Source organism: Eleutherodactylus coqui, chromosome 4 (genome assembly GCF_035609145.1).
Source record: "Eleutherodactylus coqui strain aEleCoq1 chromosome 4, aEleCoq1.hap1, whole genome shotgun sequence".
NCBI lineage: Eukaryota > Metazoa > Chordata > Amphibia > Anura > Eleutherodactylidae > Eleutherodactylus > Eleutherodactylus coqui.
Window position 1 is genome coordinate 129,661,386 of NC_089840.1, and position 27,820 is coordinate 129,689,205.

Genomic DNA, 27,820 nt, shown 5'->3' on the forward strand with positions numbered 1-27,820 from the left:
ACTCCTCCCCTGTCTCCTGCTCATATTGTATTTAGTGCAGGAGATGGGTAGAGGAGTCAGGATATGCTGTGTTTAAAGTGCATAGCAACCAGAATGTCTGTGTGAGTAAAAGAAGATGCTTTTAATGTTGTTGCCTAGCCAGAGGTTTGGCAGAGGAGCAGGGGAGTGGGGAGATACTATTACTAATTAGAGCACAGAGGAGGCATTTTTACTAAGTGGGCCAAAGAGGGGTTACTATTACTAATTGGGTCACTATTACTGATTGGGGCAGAGAGGGTGTGTTTTTACTAACTAAGCCACAGAGGGGAATAATTACCACTTGGGACCTCAGAGGGGGCATTATTACTAATTACACCAGGGACATTTTTATTAATTGAGCCACAGAAGGGGGACTATTACTAATTGAAGACACAGAGGGGGCAGTATTTCAAATTGTGGCCACAGAGGGACCACCGTGTCTATCCCTGCATTAGTCATTACTGGAATAGCTTCTTAGCCAGGAAGTATACTAACATGCTCATAGAATGTATTTAATAGCTTAAAAGTCTCTAGTTTTATAAAGTCTTAATAAAGTTCACACACATGCCATAGCTGAACATTGAACATGTAACATGTCACTTTGACCTTCAAAAAACTTCATTTAATTCTCTATGTGGGAAATTTATTATCCGATGATTTTTATGCTGCTTTATGCTTTTTTGCATGTCATTTTCCCCTCTCCAGCGCAAAATGCACCAAATTTATCATCTTTTCAAATTATCTTGATATGGACCCAATTTTCTTAATGTCTCTGAATTTGTTTTGACTTTATTTCTTGGTTTGATTACTTGAGCAGGTTGCGTCATCTCTTCCCAATCAAATGCCCATAAAGTCTTATAGCAGCAGCACAACCAGAAAAAAATCTCTCCGGAAAAGCCATACATAGTGAATGTTGCACGCTCCAAAAAGGGATCTGGACAGTTAGATCCCCAAGTGCATAATCACCAAATGTAATGGTTGGAGCAGCAACGTAAGGTGCAAGTAGATGAATACTCACATCCGCATCTTCAAATGAAGTTCCTTTATTGTTCAACATAGACCCACTGCCTACCCTGCAACGTTTCGACTGCTAATGTTAGTCTTTTTCAAGGATTTTTTTACTGCTGTTATATTTTCTTTTATATTGTAGGGTGAATGCATGTATTATAATTCATGTATGTATTGTGCTGTATATGTTGGATATTGCTGATAGGCCACTGCTGATATCATTTATTGTGATACTATTTCGCATCAACTCTTGGCCATTCATATAAGAAGTTTGTATTCACCTTTTTCTCTTTACTTTTGTGGAACTTCAACGATAGTTACTTGAACCATTAAAACTATAAAATAGGGTTGGGAAGGGTATCGTTTCTGCTTAGGGAGAGAACCTAATGGCTCATGCCCACGGACGGAGCGGGATACACCTGCAGATTTACGCCGCGGGAGTACCGTGGTTGTAAACAAAAAGTACCGACTGGTGATCACCGAAAAATCCATTACTCCATTAATCCATTGATTCATTACTATATTAATAGAGACCTCCGCTGCGGAAAAACGCGGTGAAATAGAACATGCCGCCATTTTTTTCCTGCTGCGGAAATCCACGGCAGAATCACACATGTGAGCACTGACAGGCAGAAAAGCTATTAGGTTTAGAGATGAGCGAGCATACTCGAGCAAGTAGTGCTTTATTCGAGTACCTGCCTGCTCATCTCTAAAGATTCGGCTGCCAGTGGGGAAGAGCGGGGAGGAACGGAGGGGAGATCTCTCTCTCCCTCTCTCCCAGCCGCTCACCGATGCAACTCACCTGTCACCTACGCCAGCAGCCGAATCTTTAGAGACGAGCGGGCAGGTACTCGAATAAGGCACTACTTGCTCGAGTAGTTTGCCTTATAGAGTATGCTCGCTCATCTCTAATTAGGTTCAATAGAACCTAATAGCTGCATTATTCAGCCACAGATTTCCTGCGGGGAACGTGGCAGAAATCCGTCCATGGGCATTAGCCCTAAAGGTGTTATAAGGCCATCAGTGCTCCTCTCGGAAATATGCATTGCAAGTCTTGTAACTATGACTGGGAATGCTGTCTTCCAATAGGTAGCACCATAGAGACCCTTCCCAAAGAATTATAACTGTAATTGTAGACTAGGGCCATACGCTGACACATGGTCACGGAAAAATCATAGCTTACTGTGATCACCATGTAACATCAATCATTATCTCTTATGATTGCAGGACAAAATAAAGACAATCACGCCACAAACCATTGCATTGTGTCCTCAGCATAATCAGGATGTACTTGACTACTGTGAAACACATTGCTTCTTTACTGAAGAGGTGATATGCAAAGTTCCTGGAAGTCTCAGTAAGTAGAACAAAATGTGATGCAAGAAGCGTTATGTGATACAAAAAGAGCCCTGGATCATAACATAGATTATACTAATGGTTTGCATAGAAGTAGCAAGGTTTTTGGTGGAGTATGATTACAATACATTGACATATTTTCTGCTAGTTTTTTTTTGCTAAATTTAGTTTTTAAATTTGACTAATGAGATTAAACGTTGTTCAATTTAAAAGCACATATAGTTTGCAATCTACATTGCTTTCCAATGGTGATTAATTAAGTGTGAAGTTACCCAATCAGGGTGTGATAAATCGGATCTGTGGAACTTGTTCTGTCCTTTCCAAACAGAGGAGGAGCAGAATTATAGATAAGTGCTATATAAAGCAAACAAAAGTGAGTGTGTGAGTGTGCGTGCTGTATTCTAAGTGTGCTGTTTCTTAAGTGTGTGACTTGAGAATATTGACTTTAAGTTCAATATATTTTATTCAGCATAACATCAAGGATACAAAGTACATCAGGTCCAATTTTAGGCATTCATTTCAACCGAAATAAAACGTACAAAAATTTCAATAGGGTCCCTATGGGTGCCTGGTAGTTTTTGCTGATTCTACTCCTGGGGATCGGCAATCTCTTCTCTGGGTGTTCCCAGTTCGGTTACCCACAACTGATATGGTGGAATTTGTTAACAGAGTATAGGTAATTTGTGGGAACTTATAAACCTACACACATATCTGTGTAGGTACATATAAACATTTATATAAACGAACTCGTGTATATATGTGTAAATGTCTCAGGTACGTAGAGGAAGTAGGGATCCGTCTAAGTCCTGAGACCTTCATCATTACAATACTGATAAATCACGTAGTTAAAGAAGAAGGAGAAGGAAAAAGGCTCGGAAAAAGAACGAATTAAGGAGAGAAAAAGAAAAGGGGAATAGGAAACTGGAGAGGGGGTGAATTGGGGAGTAGGTTAGGTAGGTGGAAGGGGAGAGGGTAGGGGCCCTTGGCAGCCCTGACTGAAATAGTATGCGGCCTATCGGCCTGGCAGCAGCAACCAGAGTGTGGGCACTGTCCAAGACAGCGTCCACATATGAATATGTTTAGGGCTGTATCGCGCCATTAGTTAACCATAAGTCAAACTTATCATAGGCACGGAAGGTTATCCATGTTGCCCAAATAGCGTAATAACTGGAGAGTTTGGAGTCGTCCCTGGCTCTCAGTTCTTCCATGTACCTGATGTCGTCCATGGCATTTACTCACATTAAAAGCGTGGGGGATGTCGTGGTGTTCCACAGCTTTGGTATTACTTGTCTCGTTGCCAGGAGAAGGAACCTAAGGAGTCTTTTCTTGATCAAAGCCATAGGGCCTGGTATGATAGATTGGAGTGTGATCCCTGGGGAAAAAGAGACTCCCATAGTGGTAAGGGCGTTGTATACTGTGTTTATCTCCATCCATAAAGGAGACACCAGAGGGCAGGACCACCATACGTGAATCATTGACCCTACACCATTCAGGCACCTCCAGCAGCTGTTGCTAATATTGGGGTACATCTTGACTAAACGCGCCGGCGTGCGGTACCACCTGGAGAGCATTTTGTAATTCAATTCATGGTGTCTGCCTGATATGGACATTTTGTGTGTCATGGTAAGAGCTCTGGTCCAATCGCCTTCTTCGATTTGTTGGCCCAATTCCCTCTCCCAGCTTCTTTTGAAGCTCACCCCATCGTCTGGGGCGTCCCTGGCTACCAATATGCCATAGACCGCGGAGATCTCCCCTTTCCTTTCAGGGGACGTGGCACACATCTCCTCAAACAGGGTGGGTCTCCGCGTGATCTCTAAGATCTGATCTTGCGATCGGATAAAGTGGCTTAACTGTAGGTGTTGGAACCACGCACCGGCCAGTGAACCCCCTCTGCTAGCAGTATTTCCAGCGGTTTGATTTTACCCGCTTTTGTGACGTCCTGAATTCTAGGGACGGGTATCCCCATCCTGTCTAGGAGGGGCAAGCCTTGCTACCCATTGGGAAGTCTGGGTTCCCCATCAGGGGTGTCCAGGGTTCGGGCACCGAGACCAGGCCTGTTTTTACCGTGAAGCCATCCCATTGCTTTAAAATAGATCCTAGAAGGGGGGAGACCACAATCCCCCGTTGCCCGAGGCCTCCCTTTAGCCAAAATACGCCTTGCGCTTTGAAGGGGGTTGAATCCTGCTCAAGCTCAACCCATCGTTTTGAGGATCTCCTAAGCATTAAATCGAGTACACACTAACTCAGTGCCGCTTTGTGGTATTTGGCAAGGTCCGGGAGTCCCACTCCCCCCGACTCTTTTCTTTGCGTTAAGATTTTATAACTCAGTCTGGGTCTAGTTCCATTACCCCAATATTGTATAATCATTTAAGTCTGACAAGACTACACATACATATACGATCAGTATGCACCCACGGCCCCCGATACATGGCCCGATATATCCCTCCTCACTTACTCATGCTGGCAGCAATCTACCAGCTGTCCAGAGATGATTGGACGTTACTTTGTTTCTGTGCTTCAATATTCACCCAGCATAATATGGATATTGCTGCAGTACACTGATATTTATGGTAATGTCATTTGGGTAAACCGCCTAATATTGACCACGCTGGGTAGATGTTGACTGTGCAGCTCTATGTAAGTGTTATGCTGACTATATATTGACTTTGAACCTCAGAATATACGATAAGGAGTATTGAGATATCACTCATTGTGTACTATGTTGGATTTGTGTATCTCGGTGATCAGTTCTTTCGTCATATAATTATTGACACTCTAGCTGTGATAATGATGGACATATATTGATATTAGTATCTTGTGTTCATAATGCCATTATTGATACTCAAGCCATCATAATTTGCTATTATGATAGGAAAACTTTAAGATACCATTCCTGAAGAAAATCATTTATTATCCAACTAAATGCATGATTTTCCCTGATGAACCCATGCCATCTACCAGGAAAAGTCATTAGAAAATCTGAACTTTTGTCTGTTGTATAACAGGAATATAGATATCTTTATTATATGACAAGAGCGTGATACAATAATACCTCATATTCAAGGCTAAGTCTCTGTTGGTAGCTAGATCTACGTTTATTGAGCCCGGTATTATATCATTGGAACTGAGTTTTTTTTGTAGTTGCCATTTTCGTATATTTTTTTTTTCTCCAGGCACCTGTGTTGGACTAGATTATCTTCTGGAATTGCTCAATTGTTTTTTTACTCCTGGTACATTTGGAAAACTCCTCCCTCCGCCTCATCAGTTTTAGGGGTCATTAGGGACAGGTACAGGACTGGCTCGTCCTTTTCAGGGCAGGAACTCTAATCAGGTAGTGTGCAACACTAGGGTAAACGATAGGCTTTGCAGTTTTTAAAAAAAAAATATTTTCTCTTTTATTATTAATAATAATCATTAAAAGTAAAGTTTTAATGTATGCTATGACAATCAGTGTTTTTGGTTTGGAATTTTCAGACTTAGAGTCGGGAAATAATTTTTTTGCTAAAATAAGTTTTTTTTTTTTTCCTTTCTCTGGATTGACATTGCAGGATAATAGGCTGAACTAAATGGACATACAGTGGTACCTCGCGTTTACGAGAGCCTCAGCTTGCGAGTTTTTTGACTTGCGAGCAGGCTCTCCCCCGAATTTTTGCTCTAATTTATGAGCAAAAATTTGGGGTACAAGCCTGCTTGCAGGTCAAAAAACTCGCAAGCTCAGGCTCAGGGGGGGTCTATACTCACCTGTTGCCAGCGTTTCGTCCTCACGATTGTCTGCGGTGCTGCTGCAGGCTGTTGCTCCCTTCTCCATGCCAACACAGAGCATTGCTTTCTGGATGCAGGGCTTGAATGCCTCGCTTCCAGCAAGCTAATGCTCTGATTGGTTAACTCAGCATTGTGTCAGCCAATGAAAGTCGGCGCTGGGTTAACCAATCACAGCCATTCAATGACATAATGAAAGAAGTTTCCTGCCCAGATTATTCTTATATTTCTTAAGCATGAATCCTATATGATTTCTACTGTAGCCGACAGTAGGCAGCATGGCTGGTAAGGGCTGGTATAGTACTCCTACGCGGCATATTTTAATGTCACTGTTGCACCCTCCCTACTTAGCGTACAGTAATGTTTTGGGAATTCTCACCATCCACATATACATTTCAGGAATCCATCCATCGCTGTGGAGCAAGGATGATGTGATTGAGTGGCTACGATGGGCAGAGGAGGAATACTCACTGAAGAAAACAGATGACAGCAAGTTTTTAATGAATGGAAGAGCTCTGTGTATTCTTACAAAAACTGATTTTATCGCCCGTTCTGCCAGTTCAGGTACTACATTACTCACGGTTGACATTGTGTACACTAGCTGTTTGCGTCACCTTTGCCACGTTAATAGAGATATGCCTTTTGTGAAGATATAATTCGTACCTTTTATGTATTTATGTGAGCTATACATTTTTCTGTAGCCATTTACTGTTATGGAGTAGTGTAACATTTACATTAATTTCACCTAAAGTCTACGTGGAAGACATTTATTTTAATTCCACAAACACAAATTTTTCGTACTGCGCTAATAAATTGGCACAAGAAAAGCATCCTAAAATCCGTTGGCATGTTTTTGCAATCAATGAATACAGTATATGCATGTTCATGGTACCAATACTAAACAAACCTGTCATAGTGTGAAACATGCCTGCCTTCCTTTTCTCTGGAGAAAGACAATAGGACTTTGTAATGTTAAAAACGCATCGCACAAAAATTGCAAGTTCATACGTAGCGATAGAATGAAGGCTCCATAGTGAAACATAGGCAATAAAAAAAGAGCAAAATGCAGAAAGATAGGATATGTCACAATTTTTTTTTCACGCAACATCACATGAGTGAAAACATGACAAATGTGAAGGAACTAGAGATGAGCGAGCACCAAAATGCTCGGGTGCTCGTTACTCGAGTTGAACTTCCCGCGATGCTCGAGGGTTCGTTTCGAGTAACGAACCCCATTGAAGTCAATGGGCGACCCGAGCATTTTTGTATATCGCCGATGCTCGCTAAGGTTTTCATTTGTAAAAATCTGGGAAATTCAAGAAAGTGATGGGAACGACATAGCAACGGATAGGGCAGGCGAGGGGCTACATGTTGGGCTGCATCTCAAGTTCCCAGGTCCCACTATTAAGCTACAATAGTGGCAAGAGTGGGCCCCCCCCCCAACAATTTTTACTTCTGAAAAACCCTCATTAGCAAGGCATACCTTAGCTAAGCACCACACTACCTCCAACAAAGCACAATCACTGCCTGCATGACACTCCGCTGCCACTTCTCCTGGGTAACATGCTGCCCAACCGCCCCACATGACCCAGCATCTGCTGCACACACAAAAGTGTCACTGCACTCCCTTCAGCTGCCCCCATGCCACACGCTCACTTCATAGCCACACCACCCTCATGTCAATTTATAATTGCCTCTGTGATCTGGAGGAACCGGAGGCACACACTGCAGAGGGTTGGCAGGGCCAGGTAGCGACCATCTTTAAAAGGGGCGGGGCGATAGCCCACAATGCAGTTGAGTATCACTGACAAATCGACATTCGATCTTCATTCCAATCCTGTGCCACCTCTGTCAGGAGCTGCAAATGTCGCCAAGAGTTACGTAGCAATGGGGAATCCATGTGCCTACACAGTGTTCATTCTGTCTAGGTGTCAGGTGGCTCAATCGACACTGCAAGGGGAAAGCCATCTGCACTATGCCCCCTTTCCAAGTCACTCAGTGTCTTAGTGGCATACAGGTAAAGCACCGCGATGGGAACTAAACTAAAACTAAAGCAGCAGTATAGGGGGAGCACAGTCTTAGTTCCATTTCAGTAATAGTAGCACTCAAGACAGGCCCCAGTAACAATTCCGAAGCAGCAGTATAGGGGGAGCACAGTCTTAGTTCCATTTCAGTAATAGTAGCAGTCAAGACAGGCCCCGGTAACAATTCCGAAGCAGCAGTATAGGGGGAGCACAGTATTAGTTCCATTTCAGTAGTAGTAGCAGTCTAGACAGGCCCCAGTAACATATCACTAGCAGCAGTATAGGGGGAGCACAGTCTTAGTTCCATTTCAGTAATAGTAGCATTCAAGACAGGCCCCAGTAACAATTCCGAAGCAGCAGAATAGGGGGAGCACAGTCTTAGTTCCATTTCAGTAATAGTAACAGTCAAGACAGGCCTCGGTAACAATTCCGAAGCAGCAGTATAGGGGGAGCACAGTCTTAGTTCCATTTTAGTACTAGTAGCAGTCAAGACAGGCCCCAGTAACAATTCCGAAGCAGCAGTATAGGGGGAGCACAGTCTTAGTTCCATTTCAGTAATAGTAGCAGTCAAGACAGGCCCCAGTAACAATTCCGAAGCAGCAGTATAGGGAGAGCACAGTTTTAGTTCCATTTCAGTAATAGTAGCAGTCAAGACAGGCCCCAGTAACAATTCTGAAGCAGCAGTATAGCGGGAGCACAGTCTTAGTTCCATTTCAGTAATAGTAGCAGTCAAGACAGGCCCCGGTAACAATTCCGAAGCAGCAGTATAGGGGGAGCACAGTCTTAGTTCCATTTCAGTAGTAGTAGCAGTCAAGACAGGCCCCGGTAACAATTCCGAAGCAGCAGTATAGGGGGAGCATAGTCTTAGTTCCATTTCGATAATATTAGCAGTCAAGACAGGCCCCGGTAACAATTCCGAAGCAGCAGTATAGGGGGAGCACAGTATTAGTTCCATTTCAGTAGTAGTAGCAGTCTGGACAGGCCCCGGTAAAATATCACTAGCAGCAGTATAGGGGGAGCACAGTCTTAGTTCCATTTCAGTAATAGTAGCAGTCAAGACAGGCCCCAGTAACAATTCCGAAGCAGCAGTATAGGGGGAGCACAGTCTTAGCTCCATTTCAGTAGTAGTAGCAGTCAAGACAGGCCACAGTAATAATTCCGAAGCAGCAGTATAGGGGGAGCACAGTATTAGTTCCATTTCAGTAGTAGTAGCAGTCAAGACAGGCCCCAGTAACAATTCCGAAGCAGCAGTATAGGGAGAGCACAGTCTTAGTTCCATTTCAGTAATAGTAGCAGTCAAGACAGGCCCCAGTAACAATTCTGAAGCAGCAGTATAGCGGGAGCACAGTCTTAGTTCCATTTCAGTAATAGTAGCAGTCAAGACAGGCCCCGGTAACAATTCCGAAGCAGCAGTATAGGGGGAGCACAGTCTTAGTTCTATTTCAGTAGTAGTAGCAGTCAAGACAGGCCCCGGTAACAATTCCGAAGCAGCAGTATAGGGGGAGCACAGTCTTAGTTCCATTTCGATAATAGTAGCAGTCAAGACAGGCCCCGGTAACAATTCCAAAGCAGCAGTATAGGGGGAGCACAGTATTAGTTCCATTTCAGTAGTAGTAGCAGTCTAGACAGGCCCCGGTAACAATTCCGAAGCAGCAGTATAGGGGGAGCACAGTCTTAGTTCCATTTCAGTAATAGTAGCAGTCAAGACAGGCCCCGGTAACAATTCCAAAGCAGCAGTATAGGGGGAGCACAGTATTAGTTCCATTTCAGTAGTAGTAGCAGTCTAGACAGGCCCCGGTAACAATTCCGAAGCAGCAGTATAGGGGGAGCACAGTCGTAGTTCCATTTCAGTAATAGTAGCAGTCAAGACAGGCCCCGGTAACAATTCCGAAGCATCAGTATAGGGGGAGCACAGTATTAGTTCCATTTCAGTAGTAGTAGCAGTCTGGACAGGCCCCAGTAACATATCACTAGCAGCAGTATAGGGGGAGCACAGTCTTAGTTCCATTTCAGTAATAGTAGCAGTCAAGACAGGCCCCAGTAACAATTCCGAAGCAGCAGTATAGGGGGAGCACAGTCTTAGCTCCATTTCAGTAGTAGTAGCAGTCAAGACAGGCCACAGTAACAATTCCGAAGCAGCAGTATAGGGGGAGCACAGTATTAGTTCCATTTCAGTAATAGTAGCAGTCAAGACAGGCCCCAGTCACAATTCTGAAGCAGCAGTATAGCGGGAGCACAGTCTTAGTTCCATTTCGATAATAGTAGCAGTCAAGACAGGCCCCGGTAACAATTCCAAAGCAGCAGTATAGGGGGAGCACAGTATTAGTTCCATTTCAGTAGTAGTAGCAGTCAAGACAGGCCCCGGTAACAATTCCGAAGCAGTAGTATAGGGGGAGCACAGTATTAGTTCCATTTCAGTAATAGTAGCAGTCAAGACAGGCCCCGGTAACAATTCCAAAGCAGCAGTATAGGGGGAGCACAGTATTAGTTCCATTTCAGTAGTAGTAGCAGTCTAGACAGGCCCCGGTAACAATTCCGAAGCAGCAGTATAGGGGGAGCACAGTCTTAGTTCCATTTCAGTAATAGTAGCAGTCAAGACAGGCCCCGGTAACAATTCCGAAGCAGCAGTATAGGGGGAGCACAGTATTAGTTCCATTTCAGTAGTAGTAGCAGTCTGGACAGGCCCCAGTAACAATTCCGAAGCAGCAGTATAGGGGGAGCACAGTCTTAGCTCCATTTCAGTAGTAGTATCAGTCAAGACAGGCCACAGTAACCATTCCGAAGCAGCAGTATAGGGGGAGCACAGTATTAGTTCCATTTCAGTAGTAGTAGCAGTCAAGACAGGCCCCAGTAACAATTCCGAAGCAGCAGTATAGGGAGAGCACAGTCTTAGTTCCATTTCAGTAATAGTAGCAGTCAAGACAGGCCCCAGTAACAATTCTGAAGCAGCAGTATAGCGAGAGCACAGTCTTAGTTCCATTTCAGTAATAGTAGCAGTCAAGACAGGCCCCGGTAACAATTCCGAAGCAGCAGTATAGGGGGAGCACAGTCTTAGTTCCATTTCAGTAGTAGTAGCAGTCAAGACAGGCCCCGGTAACAATTCCGAAGCAGCAGTATAGGGGGAGCACAGTATTAGTTCCATTTCAGTAGAAGTAGCAGTCAAGACAGGCCCCAGTAACAATTCCGAAGCAGCAGTATAGGGAGAGCACAGTCTTAGTTCCATTTCAGTAATAGTAGCAGTCAAGACAGGCCCCAGTAACAATTCTGAAGCAGCAGTATAGCGAGAGCACAGTCTTAGTTCCATTTCAGTAATAGTAGCAGTCAAGACAGGCCCCGGTAACAATTCCGAAGCAGCAGTATAGGGGGAGCACAGTCTTAGCTCCATTTCAGTAGTAGTAGCAGTCAAGACAGGCCACAGTAACCATTCCGAAGCAGCAGTATTGGGGGAGCACAGTATTAGTTCCATTTCAGTAGTAGTAGCAGTCAAGACAGGCCCCAGTAACAATTCCGAAGCAGCAGTATAGGGAGAGCACAGTCTTAGTTCCATTTCAGTAATAGTAGCAGTCAAGACAGGCCCCAGTAACAATTCTGAAGCAGCAGTATAGCGAGAGCACAGTCTTAGTTCCATTTCAGTAATAGTAGCAGTCAAGACAGGCCCCGGTAACAATTCCGAAGCAGCAGTATAGGGGGAGCACAGTCTTAGTTCCATTTCAATAATATTAGAAGTCAAGACAGGCCCCGGTAACAATTCCAAAGCAGCAGTATAGCGGGAGCACAGTATTAGTTCCATTTCAGTAATAGTAGCAGTCAAGACAGGCCCCGGTAACAATTCCGAAGCAGCAGTATAGGGGGAGCACAGTATTAGTTCCATTTCAGTAGTAGTAGCAGTCTAGACAGGCCCCAGTAACATATCACTAGCAGCAGTATAGGGGGAGCACAGTCTTAGTTCCATTTCAGTAATAGTAGCACTCAAGACAGGCCCCAGTAACAATTCCGAAGCAGCAGTATAGGGGGAGCACAGTCTTAGTTCCGTTTCAGTAATAGTAACAGTCAAGACAGGCCTCGGTAACAATTCCTAAGCAGCAGTATAGGGGGAGCACAGTCTTAGTTCCATTTCAGTACTAGCAGCAGTCAAGACAGGCCCCAGTAACAATTCCGAAGCAGCAGTATAGGGGGAGCACAGTCTTAGTTCCATTTCAGTAATAGTAGCAGTCAAGACAGGCCCCAGTAACAATTCCGAAGCAGCAGTATAGGGAGAGCACAGTCTTAGTTCCATTTCAGTAATAGTAGCAGTCAAGACAGGCCCCAGTAACAATTCTGAAGCAGCAGTATAGCGGGAGCACAGTCTTAGTTCCATTTCAGTAATAGTAGCAGTCAAGACAGGCCCCGGTAACAATTCCGAAGCAGCAGTATAGGGGGAGCACAGTCTTAGTTCAATTTCAGTAATAGTAGCACTCAAGACAGGCCCCAGTAACAATTCCGAAGCAGCAGTATAGGGGGAGTACAGTCTTAGTTCCATTTCGATAATAGTAGCAGTCAAGACAGGCCCCGGTAACAATTCCAAAGCAGCAGTATAGGGGGAGCACAGTATTAGTTCCATTTCAGTAGTAGTAGCAGTCTAGAGAGGCCCCGGTAACAATTCCGAAGCAGCAGTATAGGGGGAGCACAGTCTTAGTTCCATTTCAGTAATAGTAGCAGTCAAGACAGGCCCCGGTAACAATTCCAAAGCAGCAGTATAGGGGGAGCACAGTATTAGTTCCATTTCAGTAGTAGTAGCAGTCTAGACAGGCCCCGGTAACAATTCCGAAGCAGCAGTATAGGGGGAGCACAGTCTTAGTTCCATTTCAGTAATAGTAGCAGTCAAGACAGGCCCCGGTAACAATTCCGAAGCAGCAGTATAGGGGGAGCACAGTATTAGTTCCATTTCAGTAGTAGTAGCAGTCTGGACAGGCCCCAGTAACATATCACTAGCAGCAGTATAGGGAGAGCACAGTCTTAGTTCCATTTCAGTAATAGTAGCAGTCAAGACAGGCCCCAGTAACAATTCCGAAGCAGCAGTATAGGGGGAGCACAGTCTTAGCTCCATTTCAGTAGTAGTAGCAGTCAAGACAGGCCCCAGTAACAATTCCGAAGCAGCCGTATAGGGGGAGCACAGTATTAGTTCCATTTCAGTAGTAGTAGCAGTCAAGACAGGCCCCAGTAACAATTCCGAAGCAGCAGTATAGGGAGAGCACAGTCTTAGTTCCATTTCAGTAATAGTAGCAGTCAAGACAGGCCCCAGTAACAATTCTGAAGCAGCAGTATAGCGGGAGCACAGTCTTAGTTCCATTTCAGTAATAGTAGCAGTCAAGACAGGCCCCGGTAACAATTCCGAAGCAGCAGTATAGGGGGAGCACAGTCTTAGTTCTATTTCAGTAGTAGTAGCAGTCAAGACAGGCCCCGGTAACAATTCCGAAGCAGCAGTATAGGGGGAGCACAGTCTTAGTTCCATTTCGATAATAGTAGCAGTCAAGACAGGCCCCAGTAACAATTCCAAAGCAGCAGTATAGGGGGAGCACAGTATTAGTTCCATTTCAGTAGTAGTAGCAGTCTAGACAGGCCCCGGTAACAATTCCGAAGCAGCAGTATAGGGGGAGCACAGTCTTAGTTCCATTTCAGTAATAGTAGCAGTCAAGACAGGCCCCGGTAACAATTCCAAAGCAGCAGTATAGGGGGAGCACAGTATTAGTTCCATTTCAGTAGTAGTAGCAGTCTAGACAGGCCTCGGTAACAATTCCGAAGCAGCAGTATAGGGGGAGCACAGTCTTAGTTCCATTTCAGTAATAGTAGCAGTCAAGACAGGCCCCGGTAACAATTCCGAAGCAGCAGTATAGCGGGAGCACAGTATTAGTTCCATTTCAGTAGTAGTAGCAGTCTGGACAGGCCCCAGTAACAATTCCGAAGCAGCAATATAGGGGGAGCACAGTCTTAGCTCCCTTTCAGTAGTAGTAGCAGTCAAGACAGGCCACAGTAACCATTCCGAAGCAGCAGTATAGGGGGAGCACAGTATTAGTTCCATTTCAGTAGTAGTAGCAGTCAAGACAGGCCACAGTAGCATTCCTGTTGCAGCAGTTTAGGGAGATAACAGTCTCTTTCACATTTCAGTATTTGCAGTATAGACAAGGCCGCAGTTACATTTATGTAGCAAAAGTGTCGGCCAACCCCAAACAGCCTGCTGTACCATGAGTGCAGGCGAAGCCCATAAAAATTACTAGGATTACATTGTAGACGAGGGCCCAAAAAAATTGGTGTACCAACAGTACTAATGTACCTCAGAAAAATTGCCCATGCCCAACCAAGAGGGCAGGTGAAACCCATTAATCGCTTTGGTTACTGTGGCTTAATTTGTAACTAGGCCTGGAGGCAGCCCAGTTAAAATAAAAATTGGTTCAGGTGCAAGTTTCAACGCTTTAATGAGAATTGAAACGTATAAACATTGTTTACAAAAGTAATATTACTGAGCCTTGTGGGCCTAAGAAAAATTGCCCGTTCGGCATGATTACGTGAGGTTTCAGGGGGGAGGAGGATGAATATAATACTCAGATTGATGAAGCTAAAAGGTTCCCGTTTTTTATGGTGCTAGAGAACGGTGCTTCCATCTGCGGGTGCAGTCTACGTATTGTTTAGGTACCGCTGCTGTCCGCTGGTGGAGAAGAAAAGTCTGGGGAAATCCAGGCTTTGTTCATCTTTATGAGTGTAAGCCTGTCGGCACTGTCAGTTGACAGGCGGCTACGCTTATCCGTGATGATTTCCCCAGCCGCTCTAAACACCCTCTCTGACAAGACGCTAGCCGCAGGGCAAGCAAGCACCTCCAGGGCACACAAGGCGAGTTCAGGCCACGTGTCCAGCTTCGACACCCAGTAGTTGTACGGAGCAGAGGCGTCACGGAGGACGGTCGTGCAATCGGCTACGTACTCTCTCACCATCCTTTTACAGTGCTCCCGCCAACTCAGCCTTGACTGGGGAGCGGTGACACAGTCTTGCTGGGGAGCCATAAAGCTGGCAAAGGCCTTGGAGAGTGTTCCCCTGCCTGCGCTGTACATGCTGCCTGATCTCTGCGCCTCCCCTGCTACCTGGCCCTCGGAACTGCGCCTTCTGCCACTAGCGCTGTCGGATGGGAATTTTACCATCAGTTTGTCCACCAGGGTCCTGTGGTATAGCATCACTCTCGAACCCCTTTCCTCTTCAGGCATGAGAGTGGAAAGGTTCTCCTTATACCGTGGGTCGAGCAGTGTGTACACCCAGTAATCCGTAGTGGCCAGAATGCGTCTAACGCGAGGGTCACGAGAAAGGCATCCTAACATGAAGTCAGCCATGTGTGCCAGGGTACCTGTACGCAACACATGGCTGTCCTCACTAGGAAGATCACTTTCAGGATCCTCCTCCTCCTCCTCCTCCTTCTCTTCCTCAGGCCATACACGCTGAAAGGATGACAGGCAAGCAGCATGGGTACCCTCAGCAGTGGGACCGGCTGTCTCTTCCCCCTCCTCCTCAGGCTCCTCCCCCTCCCCCTCCTCTTCCTCCTCCTCAACGCGCTGAGATATAGACATGAGGGTGCTCTGACTATCCGGCGACATACTGTCTTCCCCCGCCTCCGTTTCCAAGCGCAAAGCGTCTGCCTTTATGCTTTGCAGGGAACTTCTCAAGAGGCATAGCAGAGAAATGGTGACGCTAATGATTGCAGCATCGCCGCTCACCATCTGGGTAGACTCCTCAAAGTTTCCAAGGACCTGGCAGATGTCTGCCAACCAGGCCCACTCTTCTGTAAATAATTGAGGAGGCTGACTCCCACTGCGCCGCCCATGTTGGAGTTGGTATTCCACTATAGCTCTACGCTGCTCATAGAGCCTGGCCAACATGTGGAGCGTAGAGTTCCACCGTGTGGGCATGTCGCACAGCAGTCGGTGCACTGGCAGATTAAACCGATGTTGCAGGGTCCGCAGGGTGGCAGCGTTCGTGTTGGACTTGCGGAAATGTGCGCAGAGCCGGCGCACCTTTCCGAGCAGGTCTAACAAGTGTGGATAGCTTTTCAGAAAGTGCTGAACCACCAAATTAAAGACGTGGGCCAGGCATGGCACGTGCGTGAGGCTGCCAAGCTGCAGAGCCCCCACCAGGTTATGGCCGTTGTCACACACGACCATGCCCGGTTGGAGGCTCAGTGGTGAAAGTCAGCGGTTTGTCTGCTCTGTCAGACCCTGCAGCAGTTCGTGAGCCATGTGCCTCTTCTCTCCTAAGCTGAGTGGCTTCAGCACGGCCTGCTGACGCTTGCCCACCGCTGTGCTGCCACGCCGCGCGACACCGACTGCTGGCGACGTGCTGCTGCTGACACATCTTGATTGCGAGACAGAGGTTGCGTAGGAGGAGGAGGAGGGTGGTTTAGTGGAGGAAGCATACACCACCGCAGATACCAGCACCGAGCTGGGGCCATCAATTCTGGGGGTGGGTAGGACGTGAGCGGCACCAGGCTCTGACTCGGTCCCAGCCTCCACTAAATTCACCAAATGTGCCGTCAGGTAGATATAGTGGGCCTGCCCGCCTGTGCTTGTCCACGTGTCCGTTGTTAAGTGGACCTTGGCAGTAACCGCGTTGGTGAGGGCGCGTACAATGTTGCGGGAGACGTGGTCGTGCAGGGCTGGGATGGCACATCGGGAAAAGTAGTGGCGACTGGGAACCGAGTAGCGCGGGGCCACCGCCGCCATCATGTTTTTGAAAGCCTCCGTTTCCACAAGCCTATACGGCAGCATCTCCAGGCTGATCAATTTGGCTATGTGCACGTTTAACGCTTGAGCGTGCAGGTGCGTGGCGGCGTACTTGCGTTTGCGCTCAAACAGATGCGCTAGCGACGGCTGGACGCTGCGCTGAGAGACCTTGCTGGATGGGGCCGAGGACAGCGGAGGTGAGGGTGTGGGTGCAGGCCGGGAGACGGTCGTGCCTGTGTCCTGAGAGGGGAGTTGGATCTCAGTGGCAGGTTGGGGCACAGGGGGAGAGGCAGTGGTGCAAACCGGAGGCGGTGAACGGCCTTCGTCCCACCTTGGCCATCATATGCCTGCGCATGCTGGTGGTGGTGGCTCCTCGGCTGATCTTGCCGCGACAAACCTTGCACACCACAGTTCGTCGGTCGTCTACACTCTCAGTGAAAAATTGCCACACCTTTGAGCACCTTGGCCTCTGCAGGGTGGCATGGCGCGAGGGGTCGCTTTGGGAAACAGTTGGTGGATTATTTGGTCTGGCCCTGCCTCTACCCCTGGCCACCACACTGCCTCTTCCAACCTGCCCTGCTGCTGCACTTGCCTCCCCCTCTGAAGACCTGTCCTGAGTAGGCTTAGCAAACCAGGTGGGGTCAGTCACCTCATCTTCCTCCAAATCCTCTGTGCGCTCCACCCTCGGACTTACTGCCCTTACTACTACCTCACTGATAGACAACTGTGTCTCATCGTCATCATCCTCCTCACCCACTGAAAGCTCTTGAGACAGTTGCCGGAAGTCCCCAGCCTCATCTCCCGGACCCCGGGAATTTTCCAAAGGTTGGGCATCGGTCATGACAAACTCCTCCGGTGGGAGAGGAACCATTGCTGCCCAATCTGGGCAGGGGCCCAAGAACAGTTCCTGGGAGTCTGCCTGCTCCTCAGAATGTGTCATTTTCATGGAGTGCGGAGGCTGGGAGGAAGGAGGAGCAGCAGCCAGAGGATTCAGAGTTGCAGCTGTGGACGGTGTAGAAGACTGGGTGGTCGATAGATTGCTGGATGCACTTTCTGCCATCCACGACAGGACCTGCTCACACTGCTCAGTTTCTAATAAAGGTCTACCGCGTGGACCCATTAATTGTGAGATGAATCTGGGGACCCCAGAAACTTGCCTCTCTCCTAATCCCGCAGCAGTCGGCTGCGATACACCTGGACCAGGAGCTCGGCCTGTGCCCACAACCTGACGGGCCTCCGCGTCCTCGCCCGCGTCCATGTCCACGTCCTCTAGGCCTACCCCTACCCCTCAGCATGGTGTATTACGAGTAGAGCAGAAACAGAACGCTGTAATTAAATGTGCCGCTTATTGGCCTGTGGTTGGAGGCTGACTTCGCTTACGGAACGCACAGCAGAGCCAGGAAACAATTATGCGCAAGCCTGTAGTGAGACCTAGGTGCGTATGACTGAGCTACTGGAATTCACAGGGCAGAACCAGTCAAGTGGCCAAAGGCCAGTGGTAGGCCTTAGGTATTTTGCTTCAATTTTTTAAAATGGTGAGGTAAAGAACCAGACAGACACCGTATGCAGCGTATATATGTATACTCTTTCCCTCTGGCGGGATGACGGCGATCATGTAACGGACACAGCAGAGCCAGGAAACAATTATGCGCAAGCCTGCTGTAATGCTTAGCTGGGTAATAATGAGCGACTACTACCCCCAGCAGACACGCAGTAAACTGTACATGGTCACAGGCTTGGCTGGGTAATAATGAGCGACTACTACCCCCAGCAGACACGCAGTAAACTGTAGACGGTCACAGGCTTAGCTGGATAATAATGAGCGACTACTACCCCCAGCAGACACGCAGTAAACTGAAGACGGTCACAGGCAGCCCAAATATAGTATTTTTTCCCAATTTTTGGGAAAAAGCCCACTGCCTATATAGCCTGTACATGGATTTCCCTGTTGGAGGATGACTGTGGTTATTGAAAGCACAGTGCAGCCAGAAAAAATTATGCGCAAGGCTGGGTATTAAGGAGCGACTACTACCCCCAGCAGACACGCAGTAAACTGAAGACGGTCACAGGCAGCCCAAATATAGTATTTTTTTCCAATTTTTGGGAAAAAGCCCACTGCCTATATAGCCTGTATCTGGATTTCCCTGTTGGAGGATGACTGTGGTTATTGAAAGCACAGTGCAGCCAGAAAAAATTATGCGCAAGGCTGCAGTAACACCTAGCTGGGTATTAATGAGCGACTACTACCCCCAGCAGACATGCAGTAAACTGAACACGGTCACAGGCAGCCCAAAGATTTTTTTTTCCAATTTTTTTGAAAAAGCCCACTTCCTATATAGCCAGTATATCTCTTTCCCTGTACCACTGTCCCTGCCTCACCAGTACTGCCCCTATACTCAGTAAAATGACTGCAGACTGAGAACGCTATGGTCTGCACGCCCGATATACAAAAAAAATAAAAAATTGCAAAACTGCTAAAAGCAGCCTCAACAGTACTGCACACGGTCAGATGTGGCCCTAAGAAGGACCGTTGGGGTTCTTGAAGACGAAGATAACAGCCTAACACTCTCCCTATAGCAGCTACAGCAGGACGGCACTTTCCCTAATGTCTCTCAGCATGCATCTGTGGCGAGCCGCGGGCGGGGCAGATTTAAATACTCGGGTGTCATCTGATTTCCCCAGCCACTCACTGCAGGGGGGTGGGATAGGGCTGGAACTTCAGAGGAGGAAGTTGTAATGCCTTCCCTGTGTTTCTATTGGCCAGAAAACGGCGCAAAATTTTCTGGGAAGAAAATGGAAGTGACTCGAACACCGCGTGGTGCTCGTCTCGAGTAACGAGCATCTCGAGTACCCTCATACTCGAACGAGCATCAAGCTCAGACGAGTACAGTCGCTCATCTCTAGAAGGAACCAATGAAAAGCATGGGTTTTTGTAATTCTACGTTTTCACACATTCTCAGTTTTCACGTGCAATTTTATCGCCCGTTTGAAACCAGCCTAAGGCTAGTGCTTAAAATAACAGGGGTCTGGCTGCTACAGATAGAACATGCCACATTTTTTTCCTGTACAGCATCACATCGCGATTTTTATGCAGAAAAAAATCGTACAGGTGTTATTAATGATAATGTTAGGGTGCCTACCTACCAGCGATATTTTTTCTTGCGATGCGAGAGCGATGATTATGAAACTAATGATTTTCAATGGTTTCATACTCATTTGTAATTTTTATTCTTAAGTCTCGCAGCGTAGTGAAAAAATCATCAATGAATGGCTGAGCGCTGCCTGTGATTCGCTGAGCGCTCAGCCAATAAGATCAGCCCTTTCTGGGGGCGGGGATTTTTCAACCCCCAGCCTCCAGAACACAGAAGAAGGCTGCCGTGCCGGAGAGAAGAGCCGGATAGCTCTTCTAGGTGAGTATAATTTTTTTTTTTTTTACTTTTACAGCCTTGGTTGATTTTCAGGAAAAGCATTACATTTCAAGCCCTTCCCTGAAAATTATTCCTGCGGGGGTTGCCTGCAACCTACTGCTTTCAATGAGGCCGCAGCAGTGCCGGCTCCATTGAAAGCAATGGGATAGCATCACGGACTTCTGCAACAGCTGAGGCAGATTATTCCTTCATCCCTGCGGTCCTTGCGGGGATGAAGGAATCCTCTGTCATAGCTGTGACAGCTGTGGCAGAAGTCCACGATGTACTCCCAATGTTTTGAGTGGGGCTCCATTGAAAACAATGAGCGATATTGCAGCGTTTTCTCTGCGCTGCGAGGCATTCGATCTCGCATCGCTAGAAAAAATATCGCTAGTGGGTAGGCACCCTTATGGTGCTAAAAAATTCGGTTGCAACCAATGAAAATCTGTCCCAACAGTCAAAACATGTTGTTCATACGCTTTTGTTCTTAGTGGTAAATGTTCTGATTTTGCCGTCAATTTTACCTTTGATGAAAATGTATGTGGAGCAATGCAAAAGCAAAATGTTTCCCATGATAGAAATGGATTTCCATGGGCAATATATATTTATCAGCTCTTTTCCCAAGCGTTCCTCCAAAGAAAAATGGGAATACTCACTGTATTAGCTAAAAATCATTCTGTTTCTAGCTTTCGTCACATTGTGTTTTATCAGAAGTGTAAAAATACACTAACATAACAGTAAGAAATATGTCATGAAAAGTATGCAAGTATGACTAGGGCCGGGCTCTCACAAGCGAATTCCGCATGTGGATATCTATAGTGGAAGGACTGCAAATGATCGCGAAAGCTAATTGCGTATGGTGGCGTATGCGTGCAGTTTTTTGTCTAGATGTACGAATATGACAACATATTATCCGCGAAGAACGAATGCAAGCAGGGAATGACATCAGAAAGTAGCCCAACACCCTGGAAACCACCTTTTATAGCCCAGGCAACATTCTCTTGCGCTGTTGTGGTGAGATATTCTGAGAACCTTCAGAAGGGGATGCTGCTCTGTAGGCTCAGCTGGAGGAAGAGCCCAGAAGAACAAGCGCAGGTTGCAGGCAGGTTGGATGAGGTGTTGCTCCCCAAATTCTGTCCTGCATTGTCTGCTGCAAATTCCTGCTTTTTTAATTCCATTTGTATCTGGTCTCCTAGGAACATGCGTATGAATCCGCGTCCATACGCTATGTTATTGCGTATGCACTGTGGATCGAACGCATCCATGGAGATCAATGGAGCTCATACGTGCAGAATCTGCAGTAAAATAGAGCAATCTGCAATTTTTCTTCCGCTCGATAAACCTGCAATTCCTACCTGCAAGTGTGATCGAAACTTTGAAAGTCAATGCCTTTCAATGCCGCACAGTACTGCATACAATACACGTGGACAATGATCACAGAATCCACATTTCAAATACGCTTCTGTGAGATTGGTCGAAGGGTGTTTTCATACCTGCTTTGGGGATCCCGCTTTTCTGCTCCATTTGGGGAGCAGGAAAGGGAAATTCCCTCGGCTGAATGGTTCCATCTCAGGACGGAATTGAACAGCGCCGGACGGACCCCATTGACCATTGGCTTTTGGATGGAAGTAAAAGCCCTGCATGCAGTGATTTTTCTTCTGGATTTTAAGTGATGGAACCTCCACATCATTAAGGAGCTTATGACTTGTGTCCAGCAATTTGAAATCAACTCAGATGGTATAAGAGGATAGCAGACAACATTCTAACACTTTTTAAAGTCTTCACAAAAATATTTCTATTTAGCTCATTTACAGATGTAGCAAAGTTTTACTTGCCACTTAGCACTTTAAATAAACTGCGGCACAGAACTTTTTCTTGCCTTTTCAAGAGCTTCTCAATGGCTTTTGTTGTGTTATTATAAGGTAACTTGTTGCATCAAGTTATCAGCATTCAGATAAACGTAGCTACATCTATATTATATGGGCATTACACAACTACTAATTCGGTGAATCTGAAAAGCTCTATAAGTGGTTCTCATGAGCTATAAGAAGTAGTGAGCATGTAGCCTCAAATGCCTCTCTTTTAAAAATGGTAATGTTGCGGCTATGACGGTCAAGTGTATAAATACCTTTGGAAAGTTAAGCTGCCCAATTTTTGTAATTTCATTTTATGCAATTGTCATGTAGTCTATGCAGTTGGAAAATTTTAGCAGTATTCGGGCAAAATACAAGACTATGGCATGATAGTCTGAAGTCAGCAGATCATTTGTCAGTTTGCAGAAGCCCAGTGTGGTTTTTTTTTGGTTCCTAATTGGCCAATTTAGTCTTCCATGTGTCTGCTGGGAATATTTGTTTGAACCATCCTACAGTCAACTGATTAGCTGCACTGTGGACAATCATTTACTTGCGTGTATGGCCTGTTTTAATGACACCAATCGTCTTTCTGTTTGCAACATATGGCTGTGAGATGTAGACATTGAGGATAGCAGACAGAAGAAAAATGGACACTTTCGAGCTATGGTGTTGGAGAAGACTATTATGAATCCCCTGGACAGCTAGGGTCACCAACTAAACTGTCCTGGACTGTAACAACCCAGACGTGTCCCTGGAAGGCAAGGTCACGAGACAGAGACCGACTTACTTTGGACATGTGATGAGGGTGAATTCGCTGGAAAAAGAGATGCTACTTGGAATGGTCAGTGGTAAAAGGAAACAGGGAAGACTAAAAACACTTTGGCTGGACACCCACCACCAAGAAGGACACTGGGATGGACATCAGGCAATTGAAAGCAGCCATAGAGAATAGAAAAGCATAAAGAGGACTGACCTACAGAGTATCCATGAGTCAACACGCCTGAATAAATAGAATTGGAATTGGAACAGCCTGCTTTAAAGTGGGCCAAGATTCATTGACTGGTATGGGGACACAACATTTATATGAGTCAGATTTAAAACAGCCAAGGCTGTGAACCAGAGGTTATTGGAGATGTGACTTAGAAAGTCTGTACTAGGATAATAAGTGAGTTAATCACATAACACCAATAGTGGGTGCAGAGGTTGCAGTTGCACCCAAGCCCTGGTACTATAGTTGGCCCAAAGCCCCTTTGACTTCTAGAGAACAGTAAGATGACTTGATGCTTAGGGACGTCTCTACAGCCTCAAAGGGTTTTCCAACAATATGAAGACTCCTAAAGCGTACGCAAATAGATTGATGACCTTTTATCCACTGTGACACCATTAAGAACAGAATTCCATTGTACTGGGCCATAAACACTGGTGTAGTTGGGATGAACAAAGTTGAGTATTAGAAAACCCTTTTCATGTTGTGTTTGTGTCCCACAGTCATGTACTTTGGACAATATAGCTTGTCATGCTTTGGTCAGCACACCATTTGGAAAAATAATAATCTGCCTTTCTTTATAGGTGATGTTTTGTATGAACTACTACAGTGCATTAAGAATCACAGACAGGGGTTAGTAAGGCATTCGTTCTTCAGCCAGTGCATAACAAAAAGTCACCATCTGCAACTTCAGAGCTGCATAAATCCAAGTAAGACATTCTTTAGTATGCTCAAATGTACTTATTACACCATAAATAGTTATCAATTAAAAAAGCAGCAAAGTCCAGAGATCCAGGGCATCAGCAAAAAGTAAAAGAAAACACAGCCACCATATAATAGGTTCTATAACTGCATCTTGTAGAATGATTGTTACGCATGTTTCTCAATTGCTATATGGTCTCTACATTGTAGAGTTAAAGAAGTGGCTGGTGAATAAAACTGAGCAATTTTTTAATTGAAATCTTTTTTTTTTTTTAAATGCCTTTACGCCTAGATATTACTTTTAAATACTTCTGTTGCCCCCTGGTATTCTTCTGACTCTTCCTCAGAATACCCATCTAATATGTCCATTTCCAGTGGGCACACATACCCAATAGCTCAGTGACACAGCCTGGATACTCTTGTCCATGGACAATGGAAAGATTCCTGCTAGACACAGGAGCATTTTTTCAATGATTCCAATGGAGAACTTGTTCTGTTTTGTGCAATCAAATTTAGGGTGGTTTCACATCTGTGGCCGTTGGAGGTTCCATCACAGATCTGGCACAAAATACCAGAAGAAAAAGTGCTCCATACAGTCCTTTTTCTTCCAGCTAAAAGCCAGGCAGCTGATGGAAGCTGAATGGACTTCATTATAGTTAATGGGGTCTGTTAGGCGCTGATTGGTTCTGTCCAGAGATAGAGCCATTCAGCAACAGAGATTCCAATTTCCTGCTCTCCGAATGGGGCAGGAAAGCAGAACTCCCAACGCAGATGTAAGACCACCCTAAATTAATACTTAAAGAAGACTTGTCTTCTCCCCTGAAAAGTAAGGCTGCATTCAGACGAACGTATATCGGCTCGGTTTTCACGCCGAGCTGATATACGTCGTCCTCATCTGCAGGGGGGGGGATGGAAGAGCCAGGAGCAGGAACTGAGCTCCCGCCCCCTCTCTGCCTCCTCTCCGCCCCTCTGCACTATTTGCAATGGGGAGAGGCGGGCCGGGGGCGGGGCTAATTTGAGAAACTTAGCCCCGCCCCAGCCCGCCTCTCCCCATTGCAAATAGTGCAGAGGGGCGGAGAGGAGGCAGAGAGGGGGCGGGAGCTCAGTTCCTGCTCCTGGCTCTTCCATCCTCCGCCCCCTGCACACGAGGACAACGTATATCGGCTCGGCGTGAAAACCGAGCCGATATACGTTTGTGGGAATGCAGCCCACAACTGACAGCCAACATTTATTGAATGTGATCCCGATTGCAGATTATTCTCTAGATGCCCAATTATTTCACCTCAGTCTGTGCTGTTATTCCTGATATGCTAAGTAAAATTTCTCTCTGAACATTCATATAGATATTCTTAAAATGTTAAAACAAGAAAGGGGGTATTTAAGAGCTACAGGCAATAAATGAATAGTGCATGGACCTTCATATATATATAAGCAAGAATAGAATTAAAACTGATCCTAATGATATACTGATTTGTGTGTTCAGAAACAGAAAATTCTCAGTTATCTACAAAAGCTATACAGCTGGCTGCTACAGAGAGAGAGGACCAGGATGTTCCTATCAATCTTTCCCAAAGGACACAAGAACCGAAAAGCAAAGAAAGCGCTGCAGAACACATTCATTATCTGGACGGAAAAATAAAGGGTAAATCTGAAAGTGAGGAAGACTAAAAAGTTTTTAAAGTAGTTTAGATCTGTCATCCCAAGCTGTTTGGCTACTAGGAGCGCTAAAAGAAGACACAACACCAGATACATATTTTATGATGTATTAACGAGCAGAGCTCTCGCCCAACCTCTCAGACCCTCTCTGCAGTCACAGGCAGGTACGTCGCTATGCATACACAGGCAGCCTGTCAGTCACCATCCTTAGGGGTGGGGAAAGTGCATTCCACATCAATACACCACAATCATAAACCAAGAGGGGGAAATTTATCATCAGAGGAATTTTTGATGCCATTTTTAGCACACTTTTTTTCCATTCTCCAGCATAAAATGTGCCAAATGTATCATAATTAGAGATGAGCGAACGTACTCGTTTCGAGTAATTACTCGATCGAGCACCGCGATTTTCGAGTACTTCCGTACTCAGGTGAAAAGATTCGGGGGGCGCCGGGGGGCGGCGGGAGGCGTGCCGGAGCGGGGGGTAGCAGCGGGGAACAGGGGGGAGCCCTCTCTCTCTCCCTCTCCCCCCAACTCCCCGCTGCAACCCCCACTCACCAACGGCGCCCCCCGAATCTTTTCGCCCGAGTACGGAAGTACTCGATAATCGCGGCGCTCGGGCGAAAAGGTTCGCTCATCTCTAATCATAATGTCCCCTGATGTTGATACATTTGTAGCATGTTTAAATACCATTTTTTTACACCACCTACCTACTGGAATGAGAGGGCTCAGTAATTTTGAGACTTTTTAAAATGTTTCTTTGATAAATCTGTCTGAAAACCTCACCCCACTCAAACCCTGTGAAAAGTGTCTAGTGAGGCAAAATGTCTGTTCTTGTCTTGTTTCAATAGTACATTTATCTAAACTTATTTGCATCAAAAAGAAGGTGCAATGTATTCGAGAATTCTGGCACAAAACAAATAGTTAATGTGTTCCATTGTGTTCTGTATATTCTTTCATTGCTCCTAATAGCCAAATGATTCAACATTTTTTTGTGCCGTAGATATAATATGCTGTTTTTACAGAGGGCAGTAGATTAAGATGGCAGATCCACTTTAATCTTAGATATGGTGCGTCCAATTCAGTTAATAATCAGATATATTTACACTCATTGACAAAAAAAATGCACCAATGAGCTGTTTGAATTGAATGAAACATTCTCTGTGTGATTGTAATGTTGATATAAGTAAGTGATTTACAATATCAGAGCAAAAGGAGAATTTATTGTGGAAAAATGTACAATACAACAGAGGCTCTAGTACCCTGTTGGGCCGCCTCTAGCTTGACTACAAGATATGATACGGGCGGGCACAGTGGCTCTAGTACCCTGTTGGGCCGTCTCTAGCTTGGATATAAGATGTGATATGGGAAGTATGGAGACTCTAGTACCCTGTTGGGCCGCCTCTAGCTTGGCTACAAGATGTGATATGGGTGGGCACAGTGGCGCTAGTACCCTGTTGGGCCGTTTCTAGCTTGGCTACAAGATGTGATACAGGCGGGTACAGTGGCTTTAGTACCTTGTTGGGCCACTTCTAGCCTGGAAACATGACAAGATACCATCAGGCATGGAGGCATACAGATTACATATGGTAACCTGCAGCACATTTGCATATAGATGATGCAACTGGGCCTCTACATTCTGCTGAAGCTGGTGTCCTAACAAGTTCCGTAAATACTTGCTCAGTGATCTATCTGGTGACCGGGCATCTACGGTAGTGTGACAATGCTGTGGGGACACTCTTCTGACACCCTTGTGTGTGCAGCCTGACCATTATCCTGCTGGAAAATGCCTCTTGGAAGCCACCATGAGAGAAACACATGTGGCTACAGGATGTCCTGAACATATTCCTGAGCTGTCATTGTACCTCGTACCACTACTAGGAGTGACCGACTGTTGTATGCGATGCCCCCCCAGATCATCACACCAGCAGGGGATTGTGTGCTGCTCCACAGCAAAGACAGGATTGAGGCACTCACCACAAAACTTCCATACTTGAACACTACTATTGTGGGCTCCCATACAGAACCTGGTATTGTCAATAAAAGCGATATGGTTCCAGTCTGTAGCAGTCCAGATTACTCGTTTACAACACCACTGCAAACAAAGGCTATGGTTTGGGTTATTAATGGCAGGAGATGTAATGGACATGAAGTTTCCTTCTGCTAAGAGCCTGGAAATGGTCCGGGCAGAAACAGGGGTCTGCAATAAAGGTGCTACCTGTGTCTGAATGGCAGACAAAGAAACTGTTGGATCTGTTCGTGCTTATCAGCGGATCAAATGGTCCTCTCTACTACTGGTCTGTCTTGGCTGTCC

At 45.9% G+C, this 27,820-nt stretch overlaps 1 protein-coding gene across 2 annotated transcripts in view; it reads left to right on the forward strand.

Annotated features, from left to right (window-relative positions):
• Positions 1 to 27,820, forward strand: part of LOC136625689 (transcription factor ETV7-like) — a 55,462-nt gene that overhangs the window by 12,483 nt on the left and 15,159 nt on the right. The window contains exons 2-5 of one of the 2 annotated variants that reach the window (XM_066600105.1): positions 2,254 to 2,383; positions 6,541 to 6,705; positions 23,733 to 23,858; positions 25,334 to 25,504. In XM_066600105.1, coding sequence (XP_066456202.1) covers positions 2,254 to 2,383; positions 6,541 to 6,705; positions 23,733 to 23,858; positions 25,334 to 25,504 — 592 coding nt within the window. The remainder of the gene's footprint in view (positions 1 to 2,253; positions 2,384 to 6,540; positions 6,706 to 23,732; positions 23,859 to 25,333; positions 25,505 to 27,820) is intronic. The other variant, XM_066600106.1, reaches the window with a different exon arrangement.